The sequence below is a fragment of the Synchytrium microbalum genome, assembly GCF_006535985.1.
Source record: "Synchytrium microbalum strain JEL517 chromosome Unknown SmJEL517_scf0001, whole genome shotgun sequence".
Classification (NCBI taxonomy): Eukaryota; Fungi; Chytridiomycota; class Chytridiomycetes; order Synchytriales; family Synchytriaceae; genus Synchytrium; species Synchytrium microbalum.
In genome coordinates, this window is record NW_022158350.1 from 1,088,792 (window position 1) to 1,116,569 (window position 27,778).

Here is a 27,778-nt window from a genome sequence, read left to right on the forward strand (position 1 = left end):
TTCACCGCCAAGCAACAAGAAGACACCTCCAAGTGTGATTGTGAAAAGTGCAACGGTTTTTTTATTCTAATAAACGTGAAGATTCCTTCTCCAAACAACAAGATCAAATGTTTGATGCTGAGAGAGATACTATAAAATCTACTTTTTAAGGTTTTCAGGCTACAAGGGGAAGAACGGTGAATTAGATCTTGGAAACCTTTGCAAGTTAACGAACCCCAAGAACACTCACTCTCAATCCACGAACAGTAACACCAGCTCTCCACATTTCACTTTCACGGATGGCCTTGAGTTCCTTGTCAAGTTCAACACGGTAGTCTGATCGTGAGTTCTTGTCGAGAGTACGTTTGGTTTCAGATCCATTCTCGACGGATGCATACAAGCGCTTAAACACTGGGAGAGTTGCAGTGTAGAACTCTGGAGCCCAGTCCAAAGCACCACGCTAATATGAAGAGGAAGGGGTTTAGTGAGAATTAACATTGAATCAGGTGGATCATGTCAAGTAAGCATTGAAAGATAAGCTTTGATAGAGAGTACACAAAAAAAACCTGCTACAGAGCTTCTGATTACCTGAGCGGTTGTTGAGCAGTTGGCGTACATCCAGTCCATACCGTTCTTGGCAATGAGAGGGTACAAGGATTGCGTAGCTTCTTCTACAGTCTCGTTGAAGGCTTCCGATGGAGAGTGACCTGCGAAGAGAATGAAATCGTGAGCTCCATGAACAAGTATAAATAGACTTTGTTTCTGCATTTCTTACCCTTGGCACGCAAAACTTCGTACTGAGCCTGGAACATTCCTTGAATGGCACCCATGAGGACACCACGTTCACCAGTCAAGTCTGAGTAGACTTCCTTTTGGAAGGTGGTTCTGCGAAACAGAGCGATTGTGTCAGTCAGCGAAGAGAATCATCGCGCTTTCAGCTACCATGAGCTTACTCGTAGAGATAACCAGATCCAATAGCGACACCAGCAGCAAAAGCACGTTCACGAGCTTTACCAGTGGCATCTTGGTAGACAGCAACCGACGAGTTGATTCCTCGACCTTCCAAAAACAAGCTTCGGACGGTAGCACCTGATCCTTTAGGAGCAGCCAAGATAACATCTACGTCTTTAGGAGGCACGACACCAGTCTGGTCATGGTATACAACAGCAAACCCATGAGAAAAGTACAGAGTCTTTCCCTTTGTCACAAACTTTTTAAATTCAGGCCACATTGTCTTTTGACCGGCATCGGACAGGAGATACATCAAGATGGTACCCTTTGTAGCGGCTTCTTCGATAGACAAGAGAGTCTTTCCGGGGACCCAGCCATCGTTGATTGCCTTTTGCCATGATGGACCGGATTCACGGAGGCCGACTACGACTTTGAGACCATTGTCTCGCAAGTTGAGAGATTGGGCCATTCCTTGTGTGCCATAGCCAATGACGGCGAATGTGTCGTTGGCAAAGATTTGATGGAGCTTTTCACGAGGGTAGTCGGCTCGCTCCCATACAGTTTCCTTGGTACCTCCAAAGTCAAGAGTCTTTACTCCTCGACGTGGTATTTTCTGTAAAAGAGGTTTGTAAGATCAATACAAAAGTTCATTTGATAGTGTTTTGCCTCTTTCTTGTCTCTGTATTCTCGTTTGCGACATTCATTTCATATTGGTCACTCTCAAAGAAAAAAAAAACTCGCACAACATACAAAATGTTGCCCGACCTTTCCAGATGCACGAGAATCAACATGGGAAGACTGATTCTCGCGTCCTTATAGTTCGTAAAGCTTCTATTTCATCTTTCTTTCACTGGAACTTACCATGGCAGAAGGTGCAGCGACAATGGATGCTTTTGGCAGAGAAGTTATTGATGACATTCTAGCTGCTTGACCTGTTGGGGCCAAAGATGCAGGTGTCTTTCGCATAGTGCGAACTGCCCTGATGGCTGCTGTTTTCGTGGGGTTCATGCTTGCTGGTATCTAGCTTGAAACTTTTTTTGTTTGATGTTTGAAACAGCGACTCTTGATTTTAAAAAAGAGAGCCAACAACACAACTTGCAACACAACACGCGAGTGACGTTATTTATGTTAGCGAGCGATTTACTAATTACAAGAGTACAAGGGGCTATTTTCTATATTTCGTGCTTTCTCATATTTTTAAAATTTGCTCTTCTGTTTTAGATTCCATTTGCTACTGCAACCAAAGTACCAGCCATATGAGGCTCCGATTGGAATGCGGTCCGAACGATCCTTGTCGACATCACGAATCCAATCATTATAAGAACGGACTGCAACGTTCCCATATTTCAAAGTAATTCCACAAGGTAGCAGTCCAAGATTCGTCTAAAATATTGCAAGACGTTGAGATGAGTCGAGTTTTCCGGGATCCAGACATAATATGGCTTACTTCGCCAGCTCCATTAGAGTCGAAATATGCCAGATCTTGCCTCAAGACGGACTTGATGTATCGTTCTCGGATGATCTCAACTCGATAGCGAGGATATGTTAGACGGATTGTGAGTGTGAACTGGAAATTTCAGTGTTTTGTGAAACTTAAGTCCAAATAAGCAACAAGTGATACGGCTCCATAACTTGTCTCCAGTATAAACCCAGAAAGACAGGAAACTACATTTGAAATGTAGGTAGTCAAGAATACTCCAGCGGCAAGGTACACAAAGTACAGCATAACGAGACTTATAACAGCCTTCAAATCTTCAGGAAAACTTGTCCCATCCGTTGAACATCGTAACGTGAAATCATCGAATGCATTCACGACCTATTGAGACAATAACAGCTTAGATGAGTAACAGCGTTTGATACGCGGGTCTTGTAATAACAATCCAAAATATTTACAACTTCTACGGGGAACGAGATTGTATCACACAAAATCAAAACCCTCACATTTCCAAATAGAATGGTTGTGAGGGGGAAGGCGCTGCCAGCGATGATAGCCTTAAGAGCACCAATGATCATCAAAGCTGTCTCGGATATAGTAGCATATCTTTACAGAGTTCCAATCGAAACTAGCTTCATCTCATCTAGCCCATTCTTAATGTTTCGAGGTTCAACGTCGATTTTCTTACTGATTGTCATATCGATCGCTGCCTTGCAGTAGCTTCCACGGACTCTCATCTTGTAATCTTAGATAATTCTCCTAGCGGGTTATCTCGTAGATGCCCTAAAGTGTGCGTGAAACTGGCAATCAATTGATGTATGTTTTAGACGGTCAAAACGAGGGGGAAGCAAGGGTGTAATCATGTTCTAATTTTCGAATTTTTCCTTTATTGGGTGCGAGTAGACCTGCGGAATGCCTTCTAGACGCACCGAACAAGAGTCATTCACGAGACCTTGTCAAGTTGAATTACGACTCAACTCAGAATAGTGAGCGAATAGCTCTGATTTGATGCTCTTACGAGGAAGAGAGCTACCGCTTAGCATCTCGTTAGATCTTCTTGATTAAGTTAGAACTGATTTACCTCGCTGTGCTCACGGTCGTTCGAAATGCGTCCAAACTCTTCGTTTTCGACGTTTTTCGCAAAGTCAGGCTTCAGTCCAGAGACAGATGGATTTCAATTGAATGTTGAACGTAGTTATTCCTGTCTTTATGACCACTGATAAGCCTTTCCTGCCCGCAATTATTTTGCCAACGCTTACGACAAGCGAGCCCGTACCCAAAACAACGGTTGTTTTACCACCAGCACTACGTGCTCCCTGGAAGTAGATGACTTGTGCTGCTGAGAATACTGATTTCATGTTCGAGATTGAGAATCGCCATTGATCAAATTCATGACGAAAAGATACCAAGTTAAACAGTACAGATCATTGGATCTGTGCAGCTATTGTTTCTACATTTCTTTGGCCAACACTGACGTTACAGCAATCATTGGAATAAAGCAAGGTGAAGCCGAAATAAGTTTCCATGAGTTGGAAGACCGAAATCTAAAACACGTTTCCCAATTGTGAGAAAACATTTTCAGAGTTTCCACTTTGATGAACAGTGCGTCTAAAAATAGCGTGGTGCATCCTCATGACAAACAATCTGAGCATGTCAGGATCATAATCATTGCAAACTCAACTCATAAGGTCCTGGTCTGGCTTCAGTAAAGTCATACTAAGTCAAATCGTGACTTGATACGACGTTGACGTATCAAACTTGAATGTGATGGGTTATCTAGCGGTTCGAAGAGTTGTAACACTTGATATCAGTTGTGAAATACGTGAGACGACAAAAACACGGAGCCTGGAGTCCTCCATCATACCTATTCACCAGTATATTAAACACACACAGTCATGACACGTTCGAATAGTCAGAAACACCTCGACTTGAAATTTGGCAATGAAATCAGAAAGAGCTGACGAAATAGTTCAAGAATCTGATTCTATTCCAAAACAAGCAAACACGACACAATATTTATCTAATTTTTGGTTTAGATTAGCCTGGTGGCAATGAGGTCAAATCTACATCGGCATCGGAGCTAGCTGGTGTTTCACTTGATCCGTCGAATGCAAGAGGTGCGCGTGGCATAGCCATTGATCCTAAAAGCACAAAGGGCAATGTTGTGTCAACACTCAATCCAAAGCCCTTACCGGTTTTCTTTGCGTGCAGTATTACCTGAGCGAGCAGCTTCACTGATTCCATAAGGCTTCATCAACTGCAAGAATGCATCTATACGATCTGGTTTTGCAGTCAATTCAATTACCATGGATTCTAGAGCGACGTCTACTATGCGAGCTGAGAAGAGACGAGCTAGTTCTGAGATTGCTTGTCGCTGGAGACCGGATTGCATCAAGGGGTTTACTGCGTCCACATGATGCTAAAAACCATGAAATGACGTGAGAGGATACTCTTTGAAGGTTGTCGAGCTCCTAGCACAATATCACAAAGTGCACAGGAAAATCAACCATACAGCAACGACCACCTACTTCAAATTCCTCCGCCCTTTCTTCCACATGTGAATCAGGCACAGTCGAGACCTTGAGCAACAGCAACTCCCTCTCGACGACCCTCGAGTGCGTATAATCCAGCACAGCCCATACAGGCACCAAATCCTCCAGCTGCCTTCTAGCCTGCTCTATAACGGTATCCTGGCCATTAACCACCAGCGTCATGCGACTCAAGTCAGGCACCTCTGTTCTTGCGACAATCAATGAGTCGATATTGAATCCCCTAGCAGCTAGGACACCGGATACACGAGAGAGGACACCCGGTTCGTTTGATACAAGACAGTTTAGGATGTGTCGTGTTACAGGAGCTCGTGAGGAAGGAGGAGCATTGTATAGCATGTTTGCGACTGCTTCTTCGGCGGTTGGTGGAGCGGGGACATCGAGAGTGATTGGTACTTTTTTGAGACGACGTCGTGGACGGGCGGCGGTGGATGTGTCAGTATTTGGGGATTGAAGGGGGATGTTAGAGTGTAGTTTCCTGCATGGTATAGGAGATGCGATGGCTGGAGAAGCTCTCGACCCCTAGTAGAGAATAGATTCAATGTAAGGACGCTAGTTTGGTTGTTTCTGACATCCATTGTAGGCACATTCGTCGACTTTTTGATTTTTTTTTTTGACACTCAGCTGCAAGTACAAACACGAGGTAGTTTCAAAAAGGGTAGAACTACATACCGCGAGAGCAGCTCTCACTACTATTGGAGCTCTTGTAAACATGCGTGCTTTTTAATAAACAACCCGCTAACAGAACTTTGACTACAAACTAATTGTTGTCTTTTAATGAAAAAAAGTGAATCATTTCATTTGATGACATGTTCAAGACAAGGAACGTGTTATTCGCATTGGCAATAGGACTATTAATAGTGCTGGGAACTGCCATACTAGCTGCCTTCTTACAGGAATCTCATAATCGGTTTGATATTGACGATCCAGCACCGTCATTCTGGCAAAAGAAGCAACAGCCTGCAATATGGAAACAGAATGGAGAGCTATCTACCTCCCATGGAAATGTAATCATGGGCAAAATGAGTAATGAAACAATCAAAGTACGAGATCATGTGCTGCTGACATTTCATGTACACCGTCTAGGTGCAAACCAACCGACAATCATTTAAAATAGGCAGAACTTGGAAGAGCGACATGGAGACTGATACATACTATTGCTGGCAAGCTGCGCTCATTATTCGCCTCATACTTCAATCCAACCACTCACACTTTGTACGTACAGGCAAATTCCCACTCGATGCTAAAGATGAAGAAAGACAAGCACTTCTGGACTGGATACATCTTACTTCACGTGTCTATCCTTGTGGGGAATGTGCCGAGCACTTCCAACAACTGCTCAAAGAACATCCTCCCGACGTACGAGTTGTCGACTGGCTTCTTGAAAACTGTCAACTAATCACACAAGTTAGGTCACAAACAGAACCACAATCACTCAATGGGCTTGTAACGCCCACAACATCGTGAACGAACGTCTAGACAAACCACAGTTCAACTGCTCAAAAGTTGCAGAAACTTGGCAATGTGGATGTAACGACGAACCAAAAGAAACCCCATAAGAACAACCGTGATCTCCATATTATATATTCTGTATCATTTTGCTTTGTAGATCCTGTAGAGAAACACGTGTATTCACAGTCCTCACTTCGCATTTGCACAGTCAAAAAGGGAAATTTGGGGTGTCGTCACTATTCCTCAAAAGCAAAACGAAGTCATATAACAATATCCGGCTATAAATAGAGTTCTACATATAGATTTCGATCAGAGATCTCATCGAACCATGCCGACTCTCAGATCACGCACCACACCAAAAGGCAAAATCGCTAAAACACTACCCACTCTCCGTGTCGAGACTGAGACAAATCAGGCAAGTCCACCATACAAACTCATACACTCATCAACGAACACAGTTGCTCATTCACCTAATCCCCTTCGTTCAGACTAGAGAACCCATCTCGCGGCAGCCATGTGAATGTGCTCCAGAATCACCAGAACTAAACCATGAAAACGTGCTTGAACATCTAACGTCGACGCTTAATCTCTATCAATCTATTCCGAATACTGCTGTTTCGCAAGTGAATGACCGTCAATTGTCGATCTCGGCTAATGCTATGAGACCACTGCTTACTTGCCCCGTTTGCTTGTGTGTCTTGAGAAATACTGTGGCTGTTATGGAGTGCATGCATCGATTCTGTAGAGGTAATTGGAGAATATGATGGATTTTGCGGATTACCGGATTCTCCTACATAGCAGCACTTTCCTGTTATTCAGACTGACTACGACTTTTCGTCATCGCAGATTGCATCGTGACATCAATAAGGTTAGGAAAGAAAGAGTGTCCTTATTGTAGGGTGCCTTGTCCTAGCAAAAGGAGTGTGCGGGCAGACCCACACTTTGATGCTGTCGTTAGTTTGATTTTCCCAGAAGACGAGGATGAACAAGAGGTATGTGTGGTTTAATGAATCGTGAGGCCAACATATTTTGAATCTTGTTTATCGTATCAGGATGCCAATATGGCGCTTATTGCTCGCCGTAACAGTCAGAATCTTCAACAGCAGTATGAGGATGTGAGCAAGAAAAGACTGGTTGTAACAATCAAGAACAGCGTGATTACATTGTTTTTCTTTAACTTAGAGAATGAAGCGTCAAGCAGCTGCTACAAAGTCGCATCGACATCATAGTGCTGGTATGTGTTTTGTTAATTGGACCCGTCCAAAAACGTTGAACTAAAAATATCACGTTTTTAAGACGCAGCACCTCCCGCTCCACTTCCCCCATCTTCGTCTACAAGAGCAGGAAGCAGTAGAAATCTACGCAAACGACCAGCTGAAGACGACATCTAGCTCGGCTTGACAGCTCCTATGACGTCAACCTCGCGTCCCCTAACCAGTGTCTAGAAATTTCGAGAAATAACACACACACATAAAAAACCTGTAACAACATAAGATACAACTGTAAATCAACATTTCAATAGCAACACAATAACTCTAGCACACACCGACCGATACACACAAAGCAACAAGAATGAACTTTTTCGATTCTGAATTCTTTCCCAACCCAACTCTTGGACGACTTGTTCGTTCGCTTTTCAATCAGGAAGTTCCAGGTGAGCAAACATAATAATATGGTTATCACTTTACGAACAAATTAAACTGAATGTACTGTCATATGTTAGTGGTCACTGAAAGCAATTGGCGACGAGGATTTTCTGTCGACTTGGTCGAAACTCCCACACACTATATCTTGAAGTCTGACTTACCAGGTGAGACAACTGTACTAGCACCTTCACGATCTCGATCTGTTGCATGGCTGATTTCCCCCCATATAACTGACACACATCTTCCCACCCACTACACAGGATGCAAAACAGAAAACATATCCGTCGACGTAATCGACTCGCACATCCTGCACATCAAAGCATCTCGCCAATTCGATGCACCCAACGGTACCATCGCTCCATCTTCATCAAAAGTCAAGATGATTGAAGATGGGAAAACCAATAAGAAGGATGCCAAGTCTGCCAAGGATGTCAAGGAAGATAGTCCTGAAAGTGTTGTGCATCTCCAGGAACGAGGGTTTGGTGATTATGAGAGGTCTATTCGATTCCCTGAAGGTAGGCACAAAAAACGCAGATACACTCAACACGTTTATACTTTTACTAGTAGCCTGTCGACACAATACCAGGTATTTAATGCATGCATTCACTTTATCACTGATGTAATTTCTATTTAGGCTCTTTGGATGAAACCGCAAAAACTGAAGCTCATTATGAAAACGGAGTCTTGGAAGTCAAATTGAAGAAGGTTGCTGTCAAGCCGTTGAGTGCTCGCACTAAACGTGTTGAATTGAAGCACAAAATGTGAGAGGTCGTCGTCTGCTTCTGGGAGTTGGAAAGCAAAAACGGAGACTGCTAGTTTGTAAAAGAGTGTATTGCAAAGTAAAGGAAAAATCATAAATTTTAACAAAATAAATGCTCATTTGAAACTATATGGAAGATGTTAGTGCTGTTGTGTTCATGTGTGAGGTGGTTTTAGGATTACGAATTGCAGAACAGGCTGTTATGTGAGCGATTACGGTGCCAGCCTTGTTACGAAAGAAAGCAACACGAGAAGCTGAGATCTTTCTGAAGATGCATAGCTCACGTTTGGAAGGCCGTTCATGTTCTGTATACTCCATTTAGAGATACATTTCAACACTGCGGCAGCTTGTGAATCTTGTGAAACAAACTGTTGGTGTCCGTTCATTAGCAAAGAGATTCTTTACGAAATGCAGAAACCAGCAGTCCTAAAGATCATTTTGTTTCATGAGCCCACTCGTGATTCTCCTTTTTTGGTCTCTCCTCGGAAATATTTTACATCAAATCCTCTTTCCCCAACACCACCGTAAACTCAAGAGCAGCACCCATAGCGAAATGTCTACAATAGAAAAGCTCCCAGAACTCCCCCACAATGCAGGAACTTTCAGAGAGTCAAGACGGAAATCTCTCTTAATCAAGACGCGTAGTAGTGATGAGTCTTCGGAATCTCTGGCTGCTGCAAATGCTGCTGCCAATGCAGCTGATGGAAACAGTAGTGGTGGTGGTAGAGCTATACCGGTCTCAATTCAGGATACCACCCATGTAGCAGGTCGTGACGATGATACGTTTATTACCCAACGGGCCGGAAAACTGTATGTTTGCAGAAATTGTTGAAAATGGAGATTTGGACTGATGTATGTCTATTAATAGGGTGCAGACGACGAATCAGATATATATACCTGTGATACCGACTGAGGTATTTCCGCTTTTCATTCTACCTTTTTTTTTGCTCGTTGGATCACCATATTTTAACATGATTTTTTGTAAGCCTGGAGCTGGACTAGAGTCTCGAAACACATTGCAGGCAACACTATTACTGCAAAAGAAGCGGGAGATGATGGATGTTCAGTCACAGTTAGATCGTAAACGCCAAGAGTTTGCTAAACGGATGGAAGAGTGTCGTGAGAAGCAGGAAGAGCTACGAACTAAAGTAGGTTCATGTGTTGCATGGCTTCGCGATTTTTTTGGTCAACCAAGGGTTTGCTGTCAAGTTGCTGACATGACGTTTTCCGTTCTAGCAAAAGCAAATACGAGATCGCGTAGCCAAGTTTGAGAAATTCCTCAAGGATAATGATGCGAAACGTGTCAGAGCAAATTCGAAAGCTCTTACGGAACGGAAGATTAGAGAGCAGAAAGTGAGTCTCGTTCATCATCATGAAGCACGCCTTGTTCTTTGCTGTGACAGTTTCTGACATTTGGACTTTGAATTGATAGGAAAAGGAAATCATACAATTACATAAGCTGCTACAAGCTGAACAATTCAAGAATTCAGCCACCATGAAATTAACAAGTAATGTCCCATAAAAAAACCTCAACCCGCACTAAATGAACTCACAATTTTGTGACAACTTAGATTCATACCAGACATACGAAGCATACCTCCAACGCGTCGTCGACTGCCTCCCACCGGACTATCTCGAAATCAACGAACCTCACATAACCGACATTCTCGCGCGTCACGGCACCTTGGTCGACACTGCCGCAGATCTAGCCAAAATACTGATAAACCGTAACGAGGAAATCGAGGCTGGTCAAATCCGACTCGCAGCTCTCATGAAGGAGGGATCAGATCAAGTCCTGCTGTGCAATTCCATGCTGGGGACCAAACAAAAGAAATTGGATTCTGTGAGGCAGCAGTGTGCGATATTGGAGCAGAGGTTAGAGGAGAGAGACAGGACTGGGAAGGAGAGGGTGGGTTAATGAGATGTTTACAAAAGTGGTTGTTGCCGCATTAGAGCATAGAGTTCTCCTGTTTTTTGCTGACGTACCGTTTTTGTTTCTAGATGCGAACACTAGGTGAAGCCAAACTAGCAATCAACAATCTCTACGACCGCGTCACAATGAGATCCCGAAACACAATCAACAACACCACAACCATCATCAACAACAACAACACGACAAACCAGAACTCAATGATACCACCTGTTGCACTCGCTGCTGAAAAGAAAGAATCTGGACAAGGAAACCTGAATCCTGTTGTGTCAACAACACCGTCATCGTTTCAAACTAACGTGACGCTGGCGCAAAAGTTGGTCGCTATCATGACGAGACTGCAAGAGATGCAAGAGGTTTCTAGACGGGCTGCTGAAGCGATTAAGAATGAGGCTGCTATTAAGAGGGCTGCTGGTACAAAAGTTTGAAAACAATGTACTCGCATGCACTATGTGTCCTTTGTGTATCTGATACAACATATAACTTGTACTTAATGGACAAACCACACATCACACACATCATGTTTTGAAAGAAGAAAGTTCAAGTTATATATTTTCTTGTTTAGATGCAAATAATTTAGATTTATGAGGGTTTTAAAAGAAAGGTAGAGGCTCTTAAAGTTGTGTGTGTTTGTTAACAGCAGCAGTTGCTCTTCTAAACAGTACCAGTTTCTTGAAATACGCGAGTGACAGACAGAGCGTGACAGATTTATTTTCAATGAGTCCTAGCCGAATCAGCAACCTTGGCAGACCACTTGAACCGTGGCACTTTAGACCGTAAGCCCCATCCAGCAGCCCGACTATCCTGACTGGGAGCATGTATATCCGTACCACTAGTACTAAACAAGTCGACATCCTCCATCTTGATATCTAGTGTTGTAGCGTCACATCCGCTATTACTGCTAGCATTCTCATCTCGCTTAGATGCAGACAGCGATCTCCACGAATCAAGTATGGAGACGACACCTGTATTGCTTTGTGGTGTAGACGTAATCCTTATTCGGGGACGTAAAAAGGGACCGATTGCGCCACGTGGCTGGTTTGGGATTCGTGATGAGGATGATTTTGCGGACGAGATTGATGTCGACGACAGGTCCTTGTCCATTGACAAGAGAGAAGATTCGGACGATGGGTGGGAGAGCGATGGTGGTGTAGATGTAGGTGGGTATGTGGGACGCCACGTCGCATTGCTTTGTTGTTGTTGGAGTTTGGCCATTGGCGGTGGATTTGGCTGTTGTTGTGGTGTTGTATCGCGACCGACAACACCGTAACGTCTCGAGCTATACGATTCCTTGGCAGGATCATCAAGAGACGCTTCTTCAGACATGATAACAGCAGACGAATTTGGTCTGGTAGCAACAGGTTTGGGAGCCTGGTATCGTTCCGGTTTGGGTGGTGGAGTAGGTTTGAAATCAACTCCATGTGGACTCGATAACGGCGACTCGGCCAAACAGGAATCCAAATCGTCCAACATGGTATGCGATTTCATTGAACCCAGATATCCAGAGTCTTTGCGCTCTTCTTTGACGGACGGTTGCCGTTGCTTTTGGGTGAGAGCGAGAGATTTGCGGACTCGTAGTTCGTCGACGAGATGGTAGAGGGAAACGATTGGGTGTGGACCACCGCCTTGTGCGAGGACTCGTCGGATTTCGAGTTCGGAGATGCCGTAGGAGACGAGTTCAGCGAGAGATTCGGGATTTGGGTCGTTGACGACGGATGGTCGTGGAGGGACGTGGTTGTTTACGTAGCTTGAGAAGCCAATGTTGACCCATCTATGAAGATATTAAGGACTTTAGCAACCTTGTTTTTTGCCTTTGATCCGAAATGATGAATAGGGCACTCATAACATACCTGTGCTCCATAACTTCCTTCAAAGTAGCTCGCTTCTTGGGATCAACGGTCAGCATTCGTGATATAAGATGTGTCATATCTACAATAAATCCATCTGTCAGGATCATACCACTAATTCAGTTGACTGTTGTTTTATTCATACCTGACGTGAAATGAGACGGAATCTGGTATTCACCCTTTGAGATATGATCATACAAGTCGCTCATAGTTTGAGCATCAAATGGCAATCTTCCAGATAACAATGCGTAAAGAATGACTCCCAAAGACCATACGTCGACTTCTGGGCCGACGTATCGAACACCTTTGATCATTTCTGGTGCTGCATAGAATGGTGATCTATATGAAATGAGATAGTTGAGAACGATCACTTTTCATTCACAAGTATTCATATCGGTCTTTTTTGGCTTCTCACCCGCAATAAGTATCAAGGAAACGATCACGATGGAATGTATTCCCAAATCCGAAATCAATAATGCGAATGTTTTTGTGAGCATCCAGTAAAAGATTTTCTGGTTTTAGATCTCGATGTATAACCGAATTCTAGAAATTAAAAATCATGCATGAGTCAAAACTGCTGATGTGCAACCACCTCTCTACAGCTGTTTTGTGTGGCATACCTGATGACAATAACTAACAGCACTCAAAATCTGTCTGAAGAACTGTCGAGCCTCCTTCTCCTTTACCATGCGTTGCTGCACAATATATTCGAATAATTCACCACCGGCAAGATACTCCATGACAATAAAGATTTGCTCTTCGGTTTCAATAATGTCGAGTGTTTGCACAATGTGGGGGTGGTAGAGGAGTTTCATTAGACGGACTTCTCGTTGTACCGAGTTCTTTTGTTTCTGGGTCTTTACGCTTGCTTTGTCGATTGTTTTGATTGCGACCTAGCGTATATGGATGAGTTAATCTCATTGCAAAAATAAGAGGTAGACTTCTGCACTATACCATTTCTTTGGTAACACAATGCTCTCCAAGCTTGACTTTCCCAAATGTTCCTTGCCCTATGGTCCTCTTCAGGATATAATCACCAACACGACGTGGTGATGAATCACTATCTGGCGAGCTACTTGATGCACTAGACGATGAGCCGGCTGGTGATGCACCCTACACCACCAAAAAACGAGTTAAAACCAGCCAATGATGGAAATCATCTTCTCATCCACAGCAGCATATGCAAAAAAGTGTCACCAGTCCGGAAGAACACTCACATTGTTAACAGGCACACTCTTCTGACTCTCCAACCAAGCCTCTAAAAACCCTAACACAAAGCTCTCCTTGGACGCATCTCCCTTAACAGAAGCAAGAGAGACACCACGTTCAGCCAAATAAGCTTCAAACAGCTTCTTCTCATCGTGGCTCATCTTGGTTAGCTCTTCTCGGATGCGTGATATGACATATTGTCCTTGTGAGTCTCCAGCCATTTTGATATAATCTTGTTTCTTCGTTGGAATAGATACGAGTCTTAAGAGTGGGTATATAGACGCTGCGATGCTGATGGTAGATCAGGTATTTCGTCCGATGACGCGTAGCGATGATGAATGGTGGTGTTGGAATGGCTGGCTGATCTGGGTATAATTTGATGAATTGGTTGTAGTTGCCGGATATGAGGGGGAAAGACTAACGATCTGAAACCTGAAGTATCTTCAGCGTTGTCTAGTTGAGTGGCTCTCTCTCCCGCAGCCAAATGATGAAGAGCTGATGTGTGAGCTATAATCGTTTGCTCCAGTCAAGCAACTAGGAAAATAAAAGGGAAAAATCAGTCCTCCGAGTTTGATCTCGTGAGAAGCAAGTTTTGCTTGATGGCAGGTACCTGTCGAAAATCTTCCAAAAAGGAAGGGTGAAAATCAAACAAAAAATCTCCTGTGTCGTGAGAATGCACAGTTGCTGTGCAAGGGGTTTGATGAGTTTTTTGGATACTTTCTTTTTTCTTTTTGATGAGTGTGGAACGCAATTTGTTGAAACTTGCTGCGTCGTTTTAGCTGGCGATCGGAATTGGTGAGTTTAGCACCAGAAGTGTCGTTCGGTTTTGATGCTCCAAAGATTTGGTTGTGAATGTTGGATGATTTGCAGGACAAATTTCTTACGAAATGAACAAAGCAGATGGGTTGGTATTATTCGCGCATGGCTGTCAATGCGCCAGAGCTGTGGAATGGAGAAGGATATTAGCGTTGTATCCTGAACCCATTCATCGCGAACGATCGAGATATCCTCGATCTCGATGTAGGCGCCTTCAGTGTCCCTTATGGCGAACGATCAACCTACCCTCGATCTCGATGTGGGTGCCTTCAGTGTCCCTTCTTTTACTGAATGCGGACGGAAGGCTTCTAGGGGAACAATGCCTGACTCATGCACATCTACAACCCTGTATTTGGCACTTGGAAACAATTTCAACGACTATGCAATGTTCTCTGTTCTTGGTCTTTTACCTCCGCGCTGCTCATGGTCCGAGTCTGAATGTAATGAAGCAGGACGTTTCGTAGAAGCAATGGTTCTGTAAAGAAAGAATTCATCAATAAACTTTTGACTTGCTGAAAACTCAAACAAAAAAACTGTCGGCTTGACCTATCAAATAACTTACTCTTTGAAAGCAGCATCAAAATCATCCTCCCAGTCATCATTAGACTCATTCCCATTAGCAACAGACTGTTCCCGGCTATGTACTTCAGCACCATTACTCTCAGCCTCACTACTTTCATCTTCTGTAGTCGTCTCAGCATCCAAAGCAGCTTGTAGTTCTGCATCCATGGCTGAAATGTCAATGGCAGCTCCATCAACATCCCATAAGGCATTTTTCAAAGTGTTTGGCACTTCTAGAGCAATGTCTATTGACGAGTTGGTGTTGACGGCTCCTTGAGCAACGAGTTCGTCTTCGGATAGGTATAGAGGCTTGGAACTTGGTGATAAATCTCTTAAGGGTGCTTTTGTATCGTGTAAATAGTGTTGGATTGGTTCTCGACGCCATCGGAATGCAGATTTTGTGAGCCTGTATGAGGAAGCACGCATGAGCAAAAAAGGAGGTCAGAAGGATACATTGTATGTGCTTGTTCCATATCAGCACTGACCAGTCAACACGGACCACAGGCACTCCGGCTTTCATAGCTCGAATGACTTTGTCTGTGCCAACCTAAAGTACTAAACATTAGATGCTAAGGCGAACACATGGTCGTGCTCACTCCTTCTCTGCGCAAACATGCCTTGCCAGCGACAACATGAGTAATGCCCTTGAAACCCAAAGATGGTGGTGGGAGATCTCGCACAATGGTAGCTCCAAATTCTTCAGCCAATCTGTACATTTCATGCCTAGATAATGAGACAAAAGACAGGTGAGCGGATATCGTTGATCGCTGATCACGGTCTCTCATTGGGCACATACAGTTCAGGTTGCTTTTGAGTTATCGGTATAACAGAGCTAAACAAGATGCTACAACCAGCAAACACTGTTTTCCGCATCGCTCGCATAATGTTGGGAACGTTGGGCATATATCCTGCATCGTATAGTCGGAAATAGGTGTCGTGAACAATACTGAGAGCCTTTTGGACGTATTTGAGCTCTTGGTCGTCTTCTACCAGGATGGCTGGTTCTACAGACGGGTGTCGGCTTCCATTGGGTGTACCATTCCCATTACTGTTGCTATTGTTGCTATTGGAAGAGGACGAAGAAGAGTCCTTGGTTGATTTTTGGAGAGACATGGCAGCTCGTTTTAAAGGTTTGGCGCTTTCGAGTCGTGTTAGATTTTCATCTTCTACCGCTTCGACGGCATGTCGAATACGGCTTTCTCGTGCCTTGTCGTCATCTCCAGCTTGATCTGCAGCAGCTTCAGCTACTGTGTTTCGATCTGTATCAGTCAAGCCGGAGAGTTTCTCGGATGGGTTCTCGCCCTGCAATGCAAAGACAAAAGGCTGAATACGTGGTAACGCTGAAAACTGAAGGGCAGTGTAAGCCACCTTGTCAATGTTTTCAAGCTGCTGAGCAGCAGCTATCATGGGCGCATTCACATCTCCGACGCTCTTGAAGAAATCAACTAAGGGTAAAAAGAAATGTGAGAAGATAAATGAAGTCCGCTCTTTTTGGACGCTCTCACATGGCATCACTTTCAGAACATTATCCAGATGATTCCATACATCTGCTCTATCATCCACCACCACAACCATTTCATGGCCATAAGGAAACAGTCTATCTATGCTTTTGACCATGTTGCCTTGTTTGAACGTGAAAGTATAGATATTAAACGCACTTCACGCAATGAATAAATAAATAATACAAATCACGCACTTCCAGATGTGTCACGAGACAGGATTCGATCAGCAAAGACGACTCCAGTCGGATCCAGAAAGTGAGCAACAGCTCTGGCATAAGGCTCGGTTCCCATAGTATAAATGTGTAGTTCATATAATTTGGATACACTGTCCAAGAACTTTCGTCCACCAGGTCTATAGATACGTGAAGACAAGATCAATAGATCGTTTGCACTAGGCTTTTTTGGGTTCCGTACCGCAGTTTGACATAATATGTATGAGCTCCAGCCTCGGCCAATGTGAATGTTGTAAGAGTAAGTGGATCCTATAGTGGTAATGCATTAGAGCAATGCAAAATGCATTAGAGCAACGCAATATCGGATTTAAACAAGTCTGTAGACAAACCGAAAGAGCAGGGTAGTTTGGATTTGAAGGATCGGCCTTCCATTCTTCTATTGTATCCTTCTCAACACAAGCTTGAATGATTGTTAAATCCAAATCCAGTATTAATGGGAGTCTCTTTGTCTTGTGATAGTTGGTAGCAGCTTCCTTTTGCAGCCGTTTGGCTTCCTGCACAATAACGTTTCAACCAATTTGATGCAAGTTCATTAAGACATACAAAGAACGATCCGTAGCAAGTAGAGTGCGAAAAATGCCGCATTAATTATGATCGAAATGATTGACGTAGTCATACCTCCTCATCCACATAGACACCTTTAGTGTTGTGAGCTACATTAAACCTCTGCCTCTTGTCATCAACAACTACAGAGCCACAGACGGCACACAGGCCACGAAAGACTGTCTGATGAGTACATCCGTCCACAGCTGCCATGTGCTTGCTTTGACTGTTTACTATATATTAACTTATCGAAGAATCTACTTTGACATGTTTCTTGAAAAGATCGTGACGCTATGAACAAGAGCTTTTATGCCCGTTGAGAAGGACGCCCAACATGAGAGCACGTGGAACCAGTGACCCAGTGCTATCTTGTTATTGATGTATGTCGTGGAGATTGTCGATTCTCTGTTGATCAGCCTCCTTGAAGCACAGCACCAATTGAAAACAAGCAGCTGAAGGCGATACGGAAAAGCAGTCAAAATTTATAAGAAGTGTGAATTAATGCATTTTACACGTGACAATGCACTTCAAATGGTATGACTGAAGAGTGCCGCGCAATCAAGCAACTGCTGAAAGTAGCAAAGTTCAGACAGCAGTTTTTGAACAGAACTCGTCTGGAGTGATGTACGCGATTCCACGCTATAGTATTTAGGCTTCTCATTCATCCACGTCGAGAAACTGCGCCTGCTAGAGATTGGTAATTCAGTGAGGTGTGTCGGATGCACCATTCGAGATCAAATTAAACTATAAGACATTTGCGCGAGATCAGAACAAGTTCACGAGGTATTAGAACGTGGATCTTGTGTTGGATACGCTTCCGGAATCTGAATCTATCTTAGAACTGTCTGGACACGAAAGTCTTATAATCAAGCCCGCCACGTGAAAGAGGTAAGCACCACATCGAACGCAACTTATAATGTGGCATCGAGAGCAAGGCAATATCATATCAAAATCGTATCAAGATTCATCTTATTCCTTCATTGGGTACCGACCGATAGCACTTCTAACGTAATTTTCAACATTTTGCCAAAACACAACTAGTGATAAGCATATCAAACAGGATCATCAAAGATGTCTCACGAAGACAAAAAGATCGATGTCAATGCCGATGAGAAGAAGGGATTAGGGGCCTCAGAAGCTACTCCACTCATCAAGGAAAAGGAGGAACCACAACCTGTTGCGATGAAGGAATTATACCGATACGCAACCACATTTGACAAAGTGTTGATGGCTGTTGGATTAGCAATGTCTATTATTGCTGGTGCTGCATTTCCACTTACAACTGTAGTATTCGGAAACGTATGTTGCTTGCGGAATTCATCGTAGATCGGACAACTCGATAACCCAACACTCTTTTTTTCGCACAGGTCGTAAACGCATTCACCTCATTCATGACAAGATGTCCAACCGATCCTGGAGCTATACGTTTTCCAGGCTGTATAGTGTACACTGGTGACCAGTTGATGGAAACTATCGCTTACTACACACTCTACTTTGTCTATCTTGCTATCGCCGTCTTTTTCGCTACATACATATACATGGCTTCGTGGGTCTACACTGGAGAAAAGGTAATGATATACAAGTATTCAATGCGTAATTTTAGCGTTTTGAATTAGATATTATTTGAGCTGACTTTAAATTTGTCTTCAGATCACTCATAGAGTCAGAGAACAATACATCAAAGCAGTTTTGAGACAAGATTTGACTTATTTTGATTTCAGTGGAGCTGGTGAAGTAAGCCATCACGGAATTTTTTTGAACTATGATGTGGCGTTCTAATATCGTGTTCCGAAGGTCGCAACTCGTATCTCATCAGACACACTATTGATTCAAGACGGAATATCAGAAAAGGTTCCTCTCTTGTTTTCTCAACTGGGGACCTTCTTTTCAGCTTTCGTGATTGCCTTCTTCAAATCATGGAAACTGACTCTTGTTCTGATGTGTGTTATTCCGTTGATTGCCATCACGTAAGTAGTGACCTAAATATTGAACTCGAATCCAAGACATCGGACAGATCTAACCATACCTATTATGCTTTTGCTTTCTGTAGTGGTTTCGTCATGAACTTGATCAATGGGGGTTTCCAAACTCAAATCTTGAACCAATATTCGAAAGCTGGTACACTTGCTGAAGAGGCTTTGACGGCTGTGCGAATCATCTACAGTTTAAACGCTCAAACCAGGACTAGTTTTCGTTACAATGAACGTCTTGGGGTGTGTGGGCCCATGGAAAGCAATCAAGTGTTGATTTTGTACTAACTTATATGGTATTCTTAATAAGGGAGCACGTAATGCTGGTATCAAAAAGTCCATCGTCTTAGGTGTAGGAACAGGCTCTCTTTTTGTAAGTGCAGGGAAAAGAATACCGCAGTGAGAGCTAATTAATGACACTCGTTACCAGTTCTGGATATATTGCAGTTACGCCTTAGCTTTCTGGTTTGGATCTAGACTCTTAAACTGGGGTCTGACTGATTCTGGATCCATCACTACCGTCTTCTTTGCTGTCTTGATTGGTTCATTGTATGTCATTTGTTCCCAAATTTGCAACCTAAAAAACGCTTAACCAGTTTTGTGTCATAGCTCTCTTGGCCAGGTAGCACCAGATCTCCAAGCTATATCATTAGCAAGATCAGCCGGTGGTAAAGTCTTTTACACAATTGATCGAGTACCCAAGATTGATCCATATGACAAGTCTGGAACTAAATTGAGAGATGTCAAAGGAAAGATTGAACTCAAAAATATCAAGTTCATCTATCCAGCTCGTCCAGAATTGACTGTGTTGGCTGATTTCTCACTGATGATTGAACCTGGAACTACGGTTGCTCTTGTTGGTGCATCTGGGTACGTTTAGATCGAAAGAAAAAAAGTTGTGATTCTCCCTTTTCGTCTAACTCTTCGATAATTAGTTCTGGCAAATCTACCATCATTCAGGTACTCGAACATTCTTTAAACGAGGCGTAATTCTCATTAAAGTAACAACTGACTTTAGTTTTTTCTCCTAGCTCATCGAACGCTTCTACGACCCAATTTCAGGAACAGTCTTCGTAGACGACATCCCAATGCCCTCCATCAATCTCTCTTCTCTCCGTCACTCGATCGGATACGTCCAACAAGAACCAGTCCTCTTTGAAGGATCCATCTTTCAAAACATTGCTCATGGTCTTATTGGCTCCTCTAACGAGCATGCAACATTGGAGGAGAAACGAGAACTGGTCAAACAAGCTGCTATTAAGGCTAATGCTCATGATTTTATTATGAAGTTGCCTGGAATGTATGATAATCCGGTTGGTGAACGTGGACAGTTGCTTAGTGGTGGTCAGAAACAGCGTATTTGTGAGTGGTTGTTACATTGAGATCAGTTTATGAAACGCAGAATTATTGATTACTGTGGTGTTTTAGGTATTGCTCGTGCCATTGTCAAGGTATACAGCCCTCCTGGCTTTTCAAACTGAATGCATTTTTCTTGGATATGACTCACTCTCAATACCTTTAGAATCCCATGATCTTGTTGTTAGATGAGGTATGAATTGTGTTTGGTTGTTGATGTGAAAACTTCTTGTATCAACTTTGGCTTACTTTATATAGGCTACCAGTGCTCTTGATACAAACTCTGTGAGCTCTCCATCTCATTTGTTCAATCAAACGCCCTTCATATTCTGACTTTGTTGAATTAGGAACGAGTAGTTCAAGACGCTTTGGATCGTGCAGCTATCGGAAGAACCACTGTCGTTATTGCACACAGATTATCGTAGGTCAATTCATTTGCAACAAAAAGAACCAAAGTTAAGCGCAAAATTACTTTCTATTAGAACCATTCGTAACGCTCACAAAATCGTCGTCATGGCACGTGGAGAAATCGTCGAAACAGGAACTCACGATTCTCTCCTCTCCATTGAAAACGGTGCCTACGTTCGATTAGTCGAAGCCCAACAACTAGCTGCTGAAGAAGCCAAGAAGAAAGAAGCTGCCTTACCCAAGAAAGATCCATCTGAAGAAGATCCAGATTATATACCACCAATGGTATCACACCTAAGTCTCAGTCGCAAGAATTCTAGTGTCAAGTCTTCATTGCATAAGATTGGCGATGATGAAAAGGGCGCTGGAGACGATGGTATGACTACAGGTGCTGTCATTGCTGAGATTTATAACATCAACAAGCCTGAGCTCAAGTATGGTTGATTAGTCTTCGAGTTTTCTCCCGAAGTGATTTACTCACAACTGGAAGTGATTTTCTCACAATGTTGACATTTTAGGTATACAATTCCTGGTCTGATCGCTGCCATCGTAGCTGGTTGCGTATCGCCTGCTTTTGCTGTCATCTTCGCCAAGGTGAAAAAAGGGAGTCACGACTAATTATAAAGTATGTCCTTACAAAGGCAACCTGCAATTAGATTCTTGGAGTTTTTACAGAAACTGGCGATGCCCTATTGAATGATTCCAACTTCTGGAGTGGAATGTTTGTCGTGATTGCCGTCGTTGCTGCAGTTTCAAACGTATTGCAAAGCACAATGTTTGGGTTGGCGGCTGAATTGCTGACTGAACGTATTCGATGTCTTACATTCAAGGCCATTATGCGTCAAGATGTCGGTATGTTTCCTCTCTTTTTGGATTGGAGCAATGTCATACCAAACCAAGTTTCAATTTTTAGTGCGAAATTTGATGACATCTTTACTTTTTCACAGCCTTCTTTGATGATGAACGGCATGCAACTGGTATCCTCACTTCAAACTTGAATCTCGATGCCCAAGCTGTACAAGGTGCTTCAGGTGTTACTCTTGGTACTATCTTCCAAGTTGTTGGAACGCTTACTGGTAAAAAACCCCTCATTGGACAACCGTCATGCTCTCTTTGCTCAATTATCTTGCGACACTAGGTGGAACGGTCATCGCTTTAATCTACTCATGGAAACTAGCACTTGTCGCACTCGTCTCGCTTCCACTCCTCATCCTAGCAGGAGCCTTCCGTATTCAAGTCTTGACCTACTTCTCTGAAAAGGCCAAACGTTCTTACGAACGCTCTGCTCAACTAGCTTGTGAAGCAGTAGCAGCCATCCGAACCGTACAATCTCTAACACGAGAAAACGACGTCCATGACATTTATCTCAAAATGCTGGAGGGCCCTTTGAAAGATGGAGTCAAGAACGCCTACTTGAATACTTTACTGTATGCGCTATCTCAGAGTGTCAATTTTGCTGCTAATGCATTGGTGTTTTGGTATGGTGGTCGTTTGATTGCCTATGAAGGGTTGTCACTTTCGAGCATGTTTACAGTATTTATGGCTATTATCTTTGGATCTACCTCAGGTGAGTTGTCTGATTTGAAGCATTGGGTTCAGAAAGCGGTCTGACATGAATTTCGTTTTGTTTGTAACTACAGCTGGAAGAGTCTTTGCTACTACTCCTGATTTGAATCGTGCCAAGTCTTCTGGAGAAGCTATTATCAAGCTCTTGCGTCAAATGCCGTTTATTGATTCCGAGTCTCTCAAGGGAGATAAACCCGAATCAATACAAGGACGAGTGGAATTCCGTAAGGTATGATCAGTTTTCCGGCTGCTTTTTTGCATCGCTGAAGCTGACAAGTCGTCGGCTTTTAGGTCCATTTCAAATACCCAACTAGACCAAATGTACCTGTGTTACGAGGATTGAACTTGAAGATCGATCCAGGTCAATTTGTGGCTCTTGTTGGTGCATCTGGTAAGTTTCGGCTCAGGACGCATTGTGATTTTCCAATGATTTGACTTTTTTGGTCACTTTAAAGGTTGTGGTAAATCTACCACCATCGGCCTCTTGGAACGCTTCTATGACCCTTCATGTAAGCTATTGTTTCAAGTTGAAATTGTTAAAGGCGATTTGAAAGTATTTGTCTCAACATTATTCTCTGTGTAGCTGGAGAAGTCTTGATCGATGGCAAGAATCTCAAGGACTTGAATGTTGCTCATTATCGTTCATTCGTGGGTCTTGTTAGTCAAGAACCAATGCTGTTTGATATGACTGTCAAGTAAGGAGCTGATGATCTATCAATGCTCGCGCCTTTCAATATGGAAAAGATGCTGATTTTTTTGGTGCTGATAGGGAAAACATTATTTATGGCCTAAGCTCTGTACCGACTCAAGAACAAGTTGAAGCTGCTGCAAAAGCTGCCAACATACATGATTTCATCATGAGTCTTCCAAACACATACAACACAAGTGTTGGTTCAAAAGGATCTCAATTGTCTGGTGGACAGAAGCAGCGTATTGGTACGTGACATAGACTTGGATTGGATCCAATCAATGCGTCCTCTGACTTACCATCTTCTCATTAGCCATTGCAAGAGCCCTAATCCGTCAACCAAAGATCCTTCTACTAGACGAAGCTACTAGGTAAGTACTTTGTCCCTGTCATGTGGAGGCATGTGAGATATCAACCTCAAATCTGACATCTCGTCGATAACTAGTGCTTTGGACGCAGAATCAGAAAAGGTTGTTCAAACAGCCCTAGACAATGCCGCAAAAGGTAAGACATGCTTCTTGAGACATCAAAGAAGATCTTTCTTAGACTAACTTTGTTCTTCAATTAGGTCGAACAACAATCTCAATTGCACACAGACTATCAACCATCCAAAACGCCGACGTGATTTACGTCTTCAAAGATGGTGTCGTTGCAGAATCCGGCAGCCATCAAGAGCTACTACAACTAAAAGGTCTTTATCACGAGCTCGCTATTCAACAGAACCTCGGTCAACATTGAGAGAAATGTCTCGCGTAGATTATATTTTTAGATCACATTTGTACATAGTTTCCAAACTATTATAAAACGTCCTAGATTCGGATCATCCCACGCGACTTCCTGTGTTGGAGCATTATTCTTGGTGTTTAAGGGGTAAAACTCAGCAGGTCCAGTTCTCAAAGCTCGTTTGTTTGAAGGGCTTTCAGCTGTCGGGTGGACAGAAGCAATGCATTGGTGAGTTAATTGATGATGCAAGAGATTCAAATGGATCATAGACTTTGTTTCTCTGCAGTTGACTGTTTTTGTCCTAAGCTATTGCAAGAGCGCTAATCCGTCAACTATGGATCTTATTACTGGACGAAGCTACTAGGTGAGTTATTTGCTTTGTCAAGTTGAAGCATGTCATATACCAACCTCCTTCTAACATGTCTTCAAATATTCAACGCGCTGGACGCAAGTCTCAAAAAGTTGTTCAAGCAGCTTTAGAAAATGCTTCAAAAGGTTTCATATACTTCTTGCCTTGTGAAATAAAGCCTTTCCTCTTCTCATTGCATCCTTGAATTAGGTTGAACAACCATCTCGATCGCTCACAGGCTGTCGACAATCCAAAACGCAGACATAATTTACGTCTTGAAAGACGGTGATGTTGCAGAATCTTGCAACCATCAAGAACGTTTACGACTTATAGGGCTTTATCATGAGCTCGCTATTCAGCAGAACCTCGATCATAGTTGAACATTAGAATCAGCTTGTAGATTGTTGTGGATTATTAGACCACTTAACATAGATTCTCAGACTTATCTCCCAAAGAAATCCCGATGATGTTTGGTTCACTGTTACAAGCTAAGAATATAGCAGCACCAGCAGATCTTTCACACGGGGTTTCATGCAGAGTTGACGCGTGTCTACGCATCAATACCAAGACCTAGAGATGAATATACAGGCTTGCTCTTTCGGAACTCACCGTGTTTCTTCCCAAGCCTCCTTGTTCTGATTGAACTGAAACATCCTTCAAAAAGAGTGATTCGGCCAAGATGCAAGCTCAAACAGATGCACTAATATCGCAGCTCAAGAGGAGGCATGTAAATCGATCGTTCTTACTGATCTTGTTCTAAAAACTGACCAGCTTCTTTAATCTAGACAATTGATTGGATCATCGACAACGGCAGTCGCAACTGCCAAACTATTGACCAAAATAGTCCAAGGAGGACGATGGAGTTCAGCTGAATCGCTTATAAATATCCTGCGAGAACATGGAGACAGAATACAGAAAGCTGCTCCAATGGGTAATTCCACCAACATCTGATGTGTCCTTAGATTCCAACATTGTTGAGTATAGTTATGCATCCAGATCCTAATCCCATGTTATTGTAGAATTCGCAGTTGGCAACATTGTCAGGAGACTGATATTCGTCATCCGAGAAGAAGAAGAAAACTTTTTGAGTGAAGGTGATGGAGCTCTGGATCATAGTGAATTCAAGGGCAGCATTCTGGAGGCAATCAAGGAATTGCTAGATGAAATAATGAGCTCAAAGAACGTCGCAGAACAAGCTTTAGAGCATATACATTCGGGGTACGTGGAAGATGTGACTTGACGATCAGTCAGACAGAACTCAAATCCTATTATTCACTAGTGAAATAATAATGACTGTCGGCCATTCAGCCACAGTAGAGAGATTTCTAAAGGAAGCTGGACGTGTACGCAAGTTTCAAGTTATTGTAGCCGAGTCAGCTCCATCGTGAGTACTTCAGTAGACCAATCACTGCTCGTATCGCCAATGTACTCACTCATATCTCTTCGCCATCATCGAAGGTATAAGGGCCAAAGGATGGCGCTAGCATTATCACAAGTGGGCATAGATACCACTCTGATAACAGATTCGGCTGTGTTTGCTTTGATGCCACGAGTCAACAAGGTCATCATTGGTGCTCATGCCGGTAGGCAATAATAGCGATCTACAGCATCTTAGTAGAATCCTTGTCTCACCGTTAGATCTATAAATAGTCATGTCGAATGGTGGCCTGGTTGCCATATCAGGGACAGGAGCGGTGGCTGCTGCTGCAAGACATTACGCCAAACCTGTCGTAGTCTGTACAGGTCTATACAAGTTGAGCTACCAATATCCTTTTGATCCAGAGTCTTATTCGATCTTGGCTGCTCCCGATTCGGTGCATAGTTTCCAAGAAGGTAGGTTCGCCCAAAATCTGTTCGCTTGCAAGTGCATGGTCAATTTACTCAGAGTCCTTCCAATCTAGGCGACATCGTCGATAAGGTTGATGTGCTGAATCCAGTTTTCGAATACGTCAAGCCGGATCTGATTAGCTTATTTGTTACCAATATGTGAGTGTCACCTGACGGTTTGAGTCTAGAGGACGTTTGACTGACTAGGCCCGTGTTTTAGTGGGCCGCATCCTCCAAACTACATGTATATATTAGTTGCAGAACAATATGGAACCGATGCCTAGATTGATCGTTGCATTATTTGAACCTTGCAATTTGTGTGAAAGGGTATACGAGACCTGTTTGATATTGTGTCAGGACCATGTTAATACAAGGTGCACTCTCGTGAAGGTCCGCAGTTCCTCTCTGTCCATTGCACACGTCGAAAGGTCACGCAAGGATCCATACATCTGCACAAGTCCCTTGCGAAGATACTGTACTTCATCCGAGGCCATAACCATGTAAATTGAAGGCGAGAAACGCGTACAATTTGAGTTCAGTTGTTTCTGGGCCTGTGACAGTGCCTCCTTCACTTTTATTTCGTCCCGACATTCACTTCCACAACACGAAAAGCCAAAGTTCTATTAGGGAGGGATGAGACTTGCCAATGACGAGGCGATTCTGACTTTGGATTTTCGAGAGTGGGTCGCAGGTTCCGCCTGGTCATCCGCATATTCCTAGTTTGTGTTCACGTCATGGATAAAGGCGACAGTCATTTGCCAAACACAGTCTTTGCCTTTGAAATCTCCTAGTCGCTGTTAGCATATCTCAGAAACGAAGATCAGGCAGTGCAAGACGTACTTGTAATGAGGCGCCCGACGTTGTTAGGTTACGAAGGAGTGATGAGGAAAATTTACATAATTTGTGGTGTGTCTGCCAATCAAAGACATATGCGTTTATGTATCAATTAACCTACTGCGGCTTTCAACTGGCCAATCTCGCTCGGATGGGCCAGGACTTGACTTCACCATGAGAAAAGATGCAGGACAGTCCAATACATCACATTTATATCATGTATTCCTCATATAGATTGCGATGTAGAAGATCTAAATGTTCGATACAGACTCATTTCTGACGTGAACCTTCTGCGAAGGGTAACAAAAAGTTTGGGTGCCGCAAAAACGAAAAGTGAAGCTCACAGAATGAATGGCTCGCTCAACATCATGGCAAGAGTTTTTAGGGATGCAAATTCCCTTGCTGTCAAGAATTTACAGGCTTCGATTGACTACGTAAGTGAACTGTGTATCTGAGAATCTGTTGTGACTAAGTGACAAGGCGATAATTCAATAGATTTCTCCATACACCCTGAAAAAATGTCAGAGGACTATAGGCGGATGTATTTTGCTCATGCTGGATAATATGGAGACGCCAGCATCATACTCTCAGAATGCATTGTCGAAAGTGCGACGTCTCGGGCTATCGCATCTCGTTAACAGGAC

General features: G+C 43.2%; 7 protein-coding genes across 7 annotated transcripts; 3 read left to right on the top strand and 4 right to left on the bottom strand.

The window, feature by feature from the left end:
- Positions 1-138: 138 nt before the first annotated feature.
- ILV5 (ketol-acid reductoisomerase (NADP+)) lies at positions 139-1,938 on the bottom strand (the record flags this gene model as incomplete). Its single annotated transcript, XM_031166213.1, has 6 exons — positions 139-159; positions 230-439; positions 568-686; positions 755-864; positions 933-1,543; positions 1,792-1,938. 6 exons carry the CDS (start codon positions 1,936-1,938, stop codon positions 139-141), a joined length of 1,218 nt encoding a protein of 405 aa, XP_031027992.1.
- Positions 1,939-4,402: 2,464 nt separating this feature from the next.
- On the bottom strand, positions 4,403-5,628 carry SMI284 (acetolactate synthase; the record flags this gene model as incomplete). The annotated part of the gene is made up of 4 exons (XM_031166214.1): positions 4,403-4,506; positions 4,583-4,784; positions 4,894-5,436; positions 5,587-5,628. The coding sequence occupies 4 exons, from the start codon at positions 5,626-5,628 to the stop codon at positions 4,403-4,405; spliced, it is 891 nt and encodes a 296-aa protein (XP_031027987.1).
- A 95-nt stretch (positions 5,629-5,723) lies between these two features.
- On the top strand, positions 5,724-7,757 carry SmJEL517_g00285 (uncharacterized protein; the record flags this gene model as incomplete). Its single annotated transcript, XM_031166215.1, has 7 exons — positions 5,724-5,957; positions 6,001-6,273; positions 6,855-7,113; positions 7,213-7,358; positions 7,419-7,481; positions 7,549-7,600; positions 7,663-7,757. The coding sequence occupies 7 exons, from the start codon at positions 5,724-5,726 to the stop codon at positions 7,755-7,757; spliced, it is 1,122 nt and encodes a 373-aa protein (XP_031027986.1).
- A 1,568-nt stretch (positions 7,758-9,325) lies between these two features.
- Positions 9,326-11,130, top strand: SmJEL517_g00286 (uncharacterized protein; the record flags this gene model as incomplete). The annotated part of the gene is made up of 7 exons (XM_031166216.1): positions 9,326-9,582; positions 9,641-9,686; positions 9,759-9,920; positions 10,009-10,125; positions 10,205-10,280; positions 10,344-10,681; positions 10,774-11,130. 7 exons carry the CDS (start codon positions 9,326-9,328, stop codon positions 11,128-11,130), a joined length of 1,353 nt encoding a protein of 450 aa, XP_031027989.1.
- Positions 11,131-11,416: 286 nt separating this feature from the next.
- SmJEL517_g00287 (uncharacterized protein) lies at positions 11,417-13,979 on the bottom strand (the record flags this gene model as incomplete). Its single annotated transcript, XM_031166217.1, has 7 exons — positions 11,417-12,473; positions 12,553-12,631; positions 12,695-12,888; positions 12,965-13,092; positions 13,170-13,442; positions 13,504-13,662; positions 13,767-13,979. 7 exons carry the CDS (start codon positions 13,977-13,979, stop codon positions 11,417-11,419), a joined length of 2,103 nt encoding a protein of 700 aa, XP_031027988.1.
- A 933-nt stretch (positions 13,980-14,912) lies between these two features.
- On the bottom strand, positions 14,913-17,626 carry SmJEL517_g00288 (uncharacterized protein; the record flags this gene model as incomplete). The annotated part of the gene is made up of 11 exons (XM_031166218.1): positions 14,913-14,920; positions 14,985-15,049; positions 15,137-15,541; positions 15,621-15,682; positions 15,732-15,858; positions 15,932-16,580; positions 16,641-16,757; positions 16,832-16,989; positions 17,052-17,119; positions 17,200-17,364; positions 17,489-17,626. The coding sequence occupies 11 exons, from the start codon at positions 17,624-17,626 to the stop codon at positions 14,913-14,915; spliced, it is 1,962 nt and encodes a 653-aa protein (XP_031027995.1).
- An 858-nt stretch (positions 17,627-18,484) lies between these two features.
- Positions 18,485-26,584, top strand: MRI1 (S-methyl-5-thioribose-1-phosphate isomerase; the record flags this gene model as incomplete). The annotated part of the gene is made up of 36 exons (XM_031166219.1): positions 18,485-18,712; positions 18,781-18,981; positions 19,064-19,147; positions 19,208-19,380; positions 19,464-19,626; positions 19,694-19,756; positions 19,814-19,932; positions 19,993-20,253; positions 20,319-20,343; positions 20,415-20,745; positions 20,812-20,834; positions 20,906-20,932; positions 20,998-21,024; positions 21,087-21,160; positions 21,222-21,581; positions 21,666-21,741; positions 21,804-21,999; positions 22,095-22,223; positions 22,286-22,714; positions 22,788-22,942; positions 23,005-23,104; positions 23,169-23,222; positions 23,297-23,408; positions 23,483-23,649; positions 23,715-23,772; positions 23,847-23,905; positions 23,970-24,128; positions 24,215-24,352; positions 24,431-24,488; positions 25,259-25,404; positions 25,493-25,691; positions 25,753-25,857; positions 25,932-26,056; positions 26,124-26,306; positions 26,375-26,459; positions 26,521-26,584. The coding sequence occupies 36 exons, from the start codon at positions 18,485-18,487 to the stop codon at positions 26,582-26,584; spliced, it is 4,956 nt and encodes a 1,651-aa protein (XP_031027994.1).
- Between the last annotated feature and the right edge of the window lie 1,194 nt (positions 26,585-27,778).